This window comes from Chrysochloris asiatica, unplaced genomic scaffold (genome assembly GCF_000296735.1).
Source record: "Chrysochloris asiatica unplaced genomic scaffold, ChrAsi1.0 scaffold00233, whole genome shotgun sequence".
In the NCBI taxonomy this organism is placed as follows: domain Eukaryota; kingdom Metazoa; phylum Chordata; class Mammalia; order Afrosoricida; family Chrysochloridae; genus Chrysochloris; species Chrysochloris asiatica.
Window position 1 is genome coordinate 4,446,138 of NW_006408751.1, and position 11,207 is coordinate 4,457,344.

Here is an 11,207-nt window from a genome sequence, read left to right on the forward strand (position 1 = left end):
CAAGCTTACATGCCTGCTCATGTGTTCCTTTGAGTTTCAGTCTTAGAAGGGGGTTGTCCTGAAGTGACTTGATTGTCTGCCTTGATGGCTTCCGGTGAACAACTTGCTTATTCTTGTATTAGCCAATCATGCTGTCATTTTTGTTTTGGGCTTTTCCTGCTGATCTTTCTTTGAAGATATAGTTTCTGTAGCTCTAGCTGTTCCAGGCTATTCCGCTTGTCTTTCTAGTGGGAATGCCCTACCTCAGAAGGTACTGGATGGGGCTCAGGATTCCACCTAAGGTCCTATACACTGCACAAGAGGCCTATTTCACTGGGCAAGTTGTAGAACCCTTTTTAGGTATTCCAATCAGTTACAGGCTGAAGACAGGTTTACAAGCTTTCTATAATCATGTTTCCTGACATTCCCTTCTATCTCATTCATGTAATTTGCTTTTGCTGTTAAGTGCCATTGAGTGTGTTTTGACTCATAGCGACCCTATATAGAGTTTCTGAGGCTATAAATCTTTGCGGGAGCAGAAACCATCTTTCTTCCAATTAACAGCTGGTGGGCTCAAACCACTGCCCTTGTGGTTCACAGTACAGTGTTTATCCTACAGTGCCAGCACATTCCCCAAAATGCTATTTAGAATAGTTTTAAACTAAGTGGAAACCCGCTAACCGGAGTCAGCAAAGTCTGAGATGGATCTCTGCTTCACTTGACAGCTGTGTTCTTGTGTCATGTCACTTCTGTAGCATTAAAAATAAAAGCAAACCCGATGTACTCATCTCCTCCTAACAGAGACAGTTTCTGTCCTTGTTCTCTCAAACGCATTGAGTATATTATATTATGAATAACAATGCTACAAATTAATTTCAGATACATATGTATATGGAGTTCTGGTGGCATAGATTATGAGCTGAGCTGCTAACCGAAAGGTCAGCAGTTTGAATCTATCAGCTGCTCCACGGGAACCAACTCCACGGCACATAACCACACCATATATATATATGTCTTTACAAACATTGTCACACAATAAACTCCAATACTTACACTATTAAGCAGCTAATGTAATTACTAATGCAGTTCCATCTTTCAATATTATATACTGTCTGGAAGTAAAAGTGGAAAAGAAGAACAGAAAGAAAGACAAAAGAACTAGGAGAGCCATGGAGAAAAATCCAATGGGAAAGAAGCATTAAATAAAAATTCCAAATTCTTTGCATATTTTGTTGTAATATTTGGCTTTATTTTCTCAAGCTGATCTTTGAAATTTTCTGTTCATCTCTTGTACCTCCTCATTTCTTCCATTTGTTTTAGCATCTCTACACTGGAGAGCAAGTTTCAGTGTCTCTTCTGTCACACATTTTGACCTTTTCCTTCTCTCTTGTCTTCTTAATGACTTTTTGCTTTCTTCATGTATGATGGTCTTGATATCATCCCACAACTCTTCTGGTCTTCTGTCTTTAGTGTTTAATGTATCAAATCTGTTCTTCAGATGATCTCTAAATTCAGGTGGATCTATTCAAGATCATATTTTGGCTCTCGTGGACTTGTTTTCATTTTCTTCAGCTTCAGTTTGAATTTGCATATGAGCAATTGATGGTCTGCTCCACAGTCAGCACCTGGTCTTGTTTTCACTAACGATATGAAACTTTTCCATCATCTCTTTCTGCAGATGTAGTCAATTTGATTTCCATGTATTCCATCTGGTGAGGTCCATGTGTATAGTCATCTCTTATGCTGTCTAAAGAAGGTATTTGAAATGAACAAATCATTGGTTTTGCAAATTCTATCATGCGTTCTCCAGCATCATTTCTATAACCAAGGCCATATTTTCCAACTTCTGATCCTTCTTTTTCACTCCCAAGCTTTGCATTCCAATCACCAGTAATGATCAATACATCTTGATTGCATATTTGATCAATTTCAGATTGAAGAAGTTGGTAGAATTCTTCTATTCATCCTCACTGGCTTTAGTGATTGGTCCGTAAATTTGAATAATAATGGTATTAACTGGGCTTACTATCAAAGATGGCGTTGTACCTCATGACTGAACTGGATACGTTCTTTTTGACAATGTATGCAACACCATTCCTCTTCAATTTGTCATTCATGGCATAGTAAACCATGTGTTTGTCAGATTCAAAATAGCCAATACCAGTCCATTTCAGCTCACTAATGTCTAAGATATCAATGTTTATGCATTCCATTTTTGACAACTTCCAATTTTCCCAGATTCCTGCTTCATACAGTCCATGTTCTGATTTACAATGGATGTTTACAGCTGTTTTTCTTCATTTTGAGTTGTGCCCCATCAGCAAATTAAGATCCCGCGGGCTTTTCTCCCATGAGCTTTACTCCATTGGCGTCATCACAGTCAGCTCTACTTTAAGGAGGTATCTTCCCCAGTTGCATTTTGAGTAGCTTCCAACCTGAGGGGCTCATTTTCCGGCACTATATCTGACAGTGTTCTCTGCTAGTCATAAGTTTTTCAGTGACTAAATATTCAGAAGTAGATCGTCACTTTCTTCCTAGTCTGTCTTTGTCTGGAAGCTCATCAGAAATCTGTCCACCGTGGGTAAACCTGTTGGTATTTAACATACTGGTGGCATAGCTTTCAGAAACACAGTAATAGGTACTGGTAAAAAATGCCAAGGCTTGTTTCTACCATATACCCCAAAAAAGCTAGGCCTGACTAAATTGAGAATGGGCATCTTTGTCACTCTAGAATGTATATTAACTTAAATAGGGATATGGTATTTATTTTAGCAAATAAATCTTTCAGAGTATGCACACCAGATCAAGACCTAGTTTTTGCTCGTAGGCTTATTTCAACAAAGATGTTGATCAAATCAACACCTGAAACTCACAGATTTTTGCTACATTAATACTCTAAACTTACCATGTCCGAACTGAATTAGTTGTATCTGGCCCAAATACAGTATTTCCCCACCACTCCCAGAGCCTCATTAACCAGAGCCTCAATCTTCCCTTTCCTCTGCCCAATTCATCCACCATACCACCTGCAACTGCCAGTAGTATCTAAAGTATCTTTTGAATTGGTCTTTATCTTTATCTCATTGACACAAGTTAGTGTATGCCTACCTGACCTCTCACCTGGATTATTGCAATATTTTTAACAGACTCCTACTTCCAAATATCTTTTAAATCACAGCCAGTTGGTATTGCAATGGTTAGATGCTTGGCTGCTAACAGGAAATGTGGTTTCAACCCAGCAGTTGCTTTAGGCTAGAAAAGACCAGTGGTGGTGGTTCATCAAGCCAGTTTCGGATCATAGTGTGACCCTGGATAAGGTTTCTGAGTCTGTAAATCTTTGTGGAAGGAAAAATCTTTTATTCCAAGGAGTAGCTGGTAGGTTTGAAATACTGATGTTGCGGTTAGCAGCCAAATTTACAATCCACTATGCTACTGAGGTTCCTCCAGTAACGACTGTTATTGTTAAGTACTTTCAAATTGGTTCTGACCCATAGAGACTCAGTGACGGTTTCCAAGGAGTGGTTGGTGAGCTTGAACCTACGACCTTGCTGTTCAAACTGACGTTGCAGTCCAGTGCATTGACCCATAGAGTTGTACCATAGGACACCCTATGGGCAGTTCTACTCTGTCTACATTGTCACTGTGAGCCAGAAAGACTCAATGGCACACAGGAGGCTTCATGAGCTCATCTTCCCGGAATACCACTTCTTCTCTTTTTTACCCTGTTCTTGTGAATTCTTTGAAATTTAGCTCAGTATTTGAGCAAAGATTTGAAGCAGGTGAAGGAAGAGCACACCACATAGAAGACAACTAGGAGTATAGACTCTATGGTAGCAGTTGCCTGAGGAAAGTCATGTTTGACAAAACCCAGGTTGGTGTGGCTTCAGCAGAGACAGGGCATGAGTAGGTGATGAGATCAAAGTGATAGAAAGAGTACAAATCAAGTAGGACTTTGTAGCACAATATTAAAAAGTTAGCTTTTAGTCTGAGAGAAATGAAATGCCATTTTAGGATTGTTTTTAAAATGATTAGTTTTCTGTCATGTTGAAAATAAGACTACGAGTGAAACGTAAAAGCAGGTAGGAGGCAGTTCCAGTAATCCAGGTGGAAGATGATGCTAGGAATAGGTTGGTAGAATGAGTGAAGTGTAAGAAGTGGCCAGATTCTGGATTTATTCTGAAAAGAAAAACAACTCACTTAAGAAAGTGAGCAGTTAAGGATGATTCCAAGGTTGTAGGCCTGAGCAAATCGAAGGATGGAATTGCCAACAAATGATATGGGAAAGTTTATGAGGGTATTGAGTTTTGACAAAGGAGTTATTTTATTTTGCACATGTTGAGTTTGAGATGTCAGCCAGACATTCAAGTCCCTGGGTGATGCAATGGGTTAAGTGCTGAACCACTAAACAAAAGTATGGTGCCACTTAAATGCATCCAGAGGTGGGTCCTGCACTAGACCACAAACAAGGTTGGCAGTTCAAACCCACCATCTGCTCCTCAGAAACTCTATACAGGGTCACTGAGTTGGAATAACTTGAAAGCACTTTAACTAGAGGTGCACTGAAGAAAGAGCTGGTTGGTGATCTACTTCCAAAAGGCCACAGCAATTGGCAGCTCTATGAAGCAGTTATACTCTGAAACACAAAAGGAGTTGGAATTGATTCAAAATCAACTGTTTTTTGTTTTTCTGTTTTATATCTGGTTTATCAGATATTCAAGTGAAGATGTGAAGCAGCCAGTTAAGTGTATGAGTCTGAAGCTCAAGAGAGATTAAATCTAGGCTGCCATGTAAATAGGTGATTATGCAAAAGTGTATGGTCTTTAAAGTCTTGAGATACAATGAGATCCATGGGAATGAGTATTGATGACAATGTCTCTCCTATAAGGCAAAAGGCTCCTTGAAAATAGGGACTGAGTTTGTCACAGTATTCAAAGCTCGTTTCAATGTCTAGTAGATGCTCAATGTTAGGATTTGTCATCTACAAGTTCATCCCACTGAATGTAGGAGAAAGAAACAAAACTCCCCCAAACAACAGAAAAACCACCACCAAACACAAATTCAAGGTGGAATAAAATGAACATTCTTCCTTGAAGTCTCACATTTTCTATCTTCTACCACAGCTCCATTCAACCAGTGGACTGAAATGGAGGTGAAAACATGAGAAAGCACTCAAGTGTGTGTACAGTTTTATACCTCAGAGGTAGAGAGGAGCAGTCAATCTGGAAATGATGATCACTATGCTGGGCCTAGGGTATCTCTAAAACGGACAGGAAAGTAGATTTTTTCTTCTGTTCTCTTCTAGGATTTCTCAAACAAGGAAACTTCAGCTTCCTAGATCTGGACACATGCAAGAAAATGATATGATGATTTTTAATTTAACTCTCTTCATATGTTAACTTTTCCTCATTGAAATTGTATTTTATTAAATACAGGGTTTCATAGATGCTAGGATGAGAGGAGACCTAGATGATCAGTCCATTCTTCTAATTTTACTAGTAAAGGAAAACAGTTCCCAAAGATATTCAGTAGCTTGCCAAGCCACACAAAGCTTGCTAGAAAAAAGTTAAGATTAGAGGTGAATCCTTTCCAGCATTCCTTCCACTTAGTCACACTACTTAAAGACTAATACCCACACATGCGTTTTATTCAGAGAACAAAATAATCATAAAATCCTATCAAAGTATACTTTTATTTAGCCTAGCACAGTAGAGAGGAACATATAGTTGCCAAAAAAATTTTTAATCAAATACCAGTGAATACTAGCCCCTGAAATTCAGTGTGCATGTAAGATTACTTACTATAAAGACTATCAAACCAGTAGAACAGTGATGATACTCTTTGATTTGATATCTCACATTTATCTTCTGTAACCTAATCAAATGGAGGAAGTAGGTGGTTCAATCTGGATACGAGAGATGATATTACAGGAAATATGCAAATCCAGGTAAAAATTATCAGCTGCTTAATTTCACAGAAAAGAATTGTCTTAAGAATATGATTTAGACTGAATGACTTACTCTAGGCCCGCAGATACTATTTTGAGGAGAAAAATACGAGGAGGTTTTAAAATGTTTGTGGACAAATGGAATAAAAAGATAATGTAATTTTTCCACGAACGTTTTCAGGCCTCCTTGGAATGCTTTCTTCTCACTTGAATGTTCTAAACACTTAACATGGTGAGCATTGAAAACATGGGTTTCATGATTATTCTAGAAAAAAGTACACAAATAAAGCCTTTTCAAAGGGCATGTGAAGGATAAGTATTTTACTTTCAGTGTGGATTTGTACCATGTCTTCTTCATGTATAAGTTTGTAGAACTACAGCTTTAACTTGAACAGAAAGCTAGTTATGTACTATAGTACATTTTACTAACTTAAAACCAATAATAAACCAACGTAAAATTTTAGAAGCAATACTATATAATGTTACCTCTAATTAAATCATGAAATTCAGTTAAGAGACTCTGGAGCCACATTTGTAATCACCCTTTACCAAGAAAATCATACAATGAGGGCATATCCTATACAACTTCCACCACAAAATCCAGCATGATACTCTAAACAAAAAACAGTTGATTCTGTCGAAGGGTAAATGGCAAGAGCCACATAAAACCCTAAAACCAGGTTCTATATCAGTACTACAAAGCAAAACTGGGAAATCTATTTTAGAACTCAAATCCTTTGGGACTTTCTTTTCAACATGTGGTTACTAAGTAAGGTCTATTACAGTTTCTTCCCTCTACCCAGTGCCAATTATATTTGCTTTTAAAAAATTAATTGTACAACTTTGAAGTTTAGTGGCATTTTATGCTACAAAGTTTTATTTATATAGTTTCTTAAATATATTTCAGTTGTTCTCACTATTGCAAATGAAAAATGACATCAAACAGATTAGATTTACAGGAAAACGTAAAGCAGAGAAAAACAATTCTACAGGTCTGATATATATATACAGTGTCATTAATGGTTGTTATTTTTACAGTCTTCTTTTTGTGATAATCCACTGAATTTTTCTGCTGATAGCATTTCAGAGTGAAGTAGTCTTCAAAGACAGATTAATAAAGAGAATCAAAAGCCCAGCAGTCCAATATATGTTGTAGGTGTCATCTGACAGTCCATGAGGCGCTGCAAATCATTTTTCCCCCATTTTTCTCCAAAAGGATTAGATGATGAAGAATTATGACTTTCACCACTACTATACTGCTCATATAAAGTCTGAAATTAAAAACACACAAGTTTTGTAATTTAAAAATTTCAATATTATCAGATTAGTATATTATATTCTAAATATCATACATTTCTTTCTCTATTATAATTGAAACGGAGAGGTAAGAGAATTTGAAACACCTAAGCTTGGACTTTCTATAAGGTATATATATATATACCTTGATCCCTTTTATCTTTTCTTAAATCAAGTCTGTGACATATATATTGCTATAGTATAAAACAAGGAACCCTGGTAGTGAAATGAGTTACAAGTTGGACTGCTAACTGCAAGGTCAGCAGTTCTAATCCACCAGCTGCTCTGCAGGAGAAAGATGATTCCATAAAGATTTATAGCTTTGGGAAACTCTATACAAGGTCACTATGAGTTGGAACCGACCTGATAGCACACATCCACCACCACCATAATGTAAAACATGCTCATTAGGAAACATCATATATACTCTCAGATAATATTGAAATAATGAACAGGAGATATTAAAACACACAGAATGTTATATAAATTAAGAATTTAAAACCTATGCATTAAAAAACAGATTTAAGCCTTAGCCCACATCCAATTTTTGAAGATCACACATCTTTGCTCTAAAGTGTAACTAATCCACCTGAACTTTACTTATAAAAGGACTTAAACAATACATTGGTAGATATTAAATATACAACAAATTTCTAAAACAAATATTGTCCAATTTAAATTTCTTAAACCACTGAGTCATCTGTTGGTACTTAAGAAAATTAAAGTGTTATTTCTGTTCTTTTTCTCATGTGAATAAAAATATAATAGTGAATTCTTAAGAAATGTTCTGACACCTCAGACTGGCTTTACACTGACTTAGAAAACTAAAAAATTTTCAGTTTGAGCTCCCATCATTTTATAATAAAGAATGATATAAATGAATTATAATTAGCAAAGGCTTAGTTAGGTAAATATTTATATTTATGGTTTGGTTAAGTAAGCCAGTTAGTATTCATAGGTTTCTAGAAAGACGTAGATGCTTGATAATGATGTTAGAAAATCATGTTAGAGATACAAATGAGAATTGGAAAGCTGAAAGGCTTGAGATGTTTGTTTTGAAAATACATTAAATGTATGTGTCTTCACAAAAGTCATTACATGTGATAAATACTGTTATTTCTTTATGAAATAAATTTTAAAGAAAAAATTGACAAGGAAAGAATCCAAAAGCTGTGTTAAGAGTACTTTAAAATATGTTCCTTTATAGAATTTGTTCAAGTTAAGAATAAATTCAAAAGACGGTAATCTTTAAAAAATCCTCTTGATGTGACAATCCAGTTGGAACTGTTGTTTATACAGTAAGAATGAAAATCAAGTAAATCTATTTGTTAAAAGAACTAGGCAATCCTATTTCTTTGAGTGTCTAATTCAGTAAACTTCATAAAACAGTTAAGTTTAATGTATATACAGAATAAACATACTTACTCTAGCAGCTTTCAAAATGGAGTTAGGAGAATTCAAACCAACAAGTTGGCCCAGAACATATTTCATTTCATCAGAAGTTCCCTTACCCACCTGGTTACCTATAAAACAAATGTAGCAAATAACACACTGGTACCAACAAGAAAAATAAGAGACCACAAGTATAGGAATACACATTCTAATTAACAGCATAATAAACGGCATTCTTACAATTTATCGCTAAGAGAAGTGAAAATAAATGCCAATGATTAAAGAAAGGCAACTTAATTTACTATTTAAAATAATAGGAACACTTTTAAAGGAAGAGGGGGGCTGGATGAAAGTAGCCAATTCAGATTATGTTTTTGTAGTAGCTAAAAGGCTGTTTACATTAGCTTCTTTGGTTTTCTTAGGAAAAGAAGTACCTGTATGAGTTTGAATTTGAACATATGGATGCACCAAGAGCTCAGGAATGGATATTCTCTGTTTAGGATCCCGAATTAAACAGCACTATAAAAATAAAGATTAGTTTTATAAAAAGATAACGCATGTTTTCTTAAGTGATACTGGTATAGTATTTTTCCAGATTGTACCATATTATAGAAGTTGTTTTATATATATACCCACTCAAGTGGATGGCAATGTTAAGATTATTTCCCCTAAATCACTCCTGCAAATTACCAAGTATTCATTAAGTCTTAAGCACCTTCAAAGTGAAATACAAGTTAATAAGCTAATCAAGTAAACAATTTCCTTCATTAGACTAGCTATAGCTAAATTATTTATATGATCCCAATCATTTCATCTACTAAAGGATTACCTTCAACACATCTTGAAGATCTTTCTCTGGAATATCAGGAAATGCAATTTCATGATTGGGGTCAATTATGGCATGTAATTTAGAAATCTGATTAATAATGTGCTGGAATGGTGTTTTCCCGTAAGTCATATAATAGAGAATGCATCCTAAGGACCAAACATCACTTTTAGGACTTATCTAAATTAAAAAACAAAACAAAACAAAAAAGTTATTGTTATTATAATACGAAACACAAAGAAAGAACATTTTATACTCATATAACATATTCGTTGTTGTTGTTAATGACACTGAGTTGGTTCCAACCCTGTCTAGGGTTTCCAAGGAGTGGCCAGTGGGTTTGAACTGCCAACATTCTGGTTCACACTCCAGTGCTGATCCTACAGCACCTTACAAGGATGTTAGTTGTTGCTGATGTTAAGTGCCGTTGAGTCGATTCCGACCCATAGCGACCCTGTACAGGGTTTCCCGACGCTGTAAATCTTTACAGGAGCAGAAAGCCTCATCTTTCTCCAGTGGAGTGGCTGGTAGTTTCGAACTGCTGACGTTAAGGTTCGCAGCCCAATTCATAACCACTACGCTACCACGGGGTTTCAAAAGTTCATGGATAAATGGTATTAGATGATAATTTTTTCCTAAGCTTTTTAAAGTCCCCTCATACATATGCATATGTTGTTGTTAAGTCTCCTCGTGTTGGTTCAGACATACAGCAACCCTGACAGGGTTTCCAAGGACCTTGTGTTTCAAATCGACCTTGCAGTCCAGTGCTTTATCCCACTGGGACTCCATATATGTATATACTTGGGCATATTTAAAATCGTAATAAAATCTCAAAAAGTACGCAGGGTACATGGTAATGAAATTAAGTACTAGATTACATTTACATGAAAACACATCTTTTTCTAGCTGGGTTATTTCAAATGTGATGAATCTAACTTTAAATCTTTTAAGAAACTCATAATTTAACAGGTTGGAAAACTTAAGGTTAGTTGTATTGTCAAGAATTATTAGAATGAATGTCAAGAATTATTAGAATTATTATATAAATTCAAACCTAGTAGTATGTATACATTTTTAAAGTTACTTTGGCTGAGCTATTCAAAACAATGAGTCCTTGTGTGGTGCTGCAGGTTAATGTAGAACAAATGGAATGGCTAAATTCCTCTTTCAAAAGACATATGCAAATATACATTAAATGTTCTCTCCACAGAAAGACATCTTAAAGAAATAAAAGTTGAGGAAGGGGAAAATGAACAGGAGATGAAGATATTTTATAGTGATAACATGTATTCAGTGAAACTGTACTCCTGGTATGGCACTGCAGGATCAGCATTGGACTGCGAACCACAAAGTTGGTAGTTCAAACCCACCAAAGGTAGCTATCAATTGGAACTAGCCTGATAGCACTTAACAACAAAAATTTCACTGACATTACATTTAATAGAATTGTAGTAAGCAAAACTTACTTTGAGAGGTAGATTTTAAAATGTTTTTCAGAATATGACACATACATTTTTTTTCTAAACAGAGAATTTGTCTAAAGACTAATCTCAATAAGAAAGATACAGTTGAAATATAAAGGAATTTATACTCCATGTAAAAGATGATCATTGAAATGCCACAAAACATAAAAATGATTCATTAATAAATGATATCTATGAATTAAACACTAAAGATCGAAGACCAGAAGAGTTGTGGGATGACATCAAGAATATCATACATGAAGAGAGCAAAAAGTCATTAAGAAGACAAGAAAGAAGGAAAAGATCA

The 11,207-nt window shown here is 35.6% G+C and overlaps 1 protein-coding gene across 1 annotated transcript in view; it reads right to left on the minus strand.

Annotated features, from left to right (window-relative positions):
• TTK (TTK protein kinase) overlaps window positions 1-11,207 on the minus strand; it is a 144,664-nt gene that overhangs the window by 46,945 nt on the left and 86,512 nt on the right. The window contains exons 15-18 of the mRNA XM_006873279.1: window positions 9,441-9,617; window positions 9,046-9,130; window positions 8,645-8,742; window positions 7,092-7,194 (exon numbers count right to left, since the gene is read on the minus strand). Of these exons, the coding sequence (XP_006873341.1) occupies window positions 7,092-7,194; window positions 8,645-8,742; window positions 9,046-9,130; window positions 9,441-9,617 (463 nt within the window). The remainder of the gene's footprint in view (window positions 1-7,091; window positions 7,195-8,644; window positions 8,743-9,045; window positions 9,131-9,440; window positions 9,618-11,207) is intronic.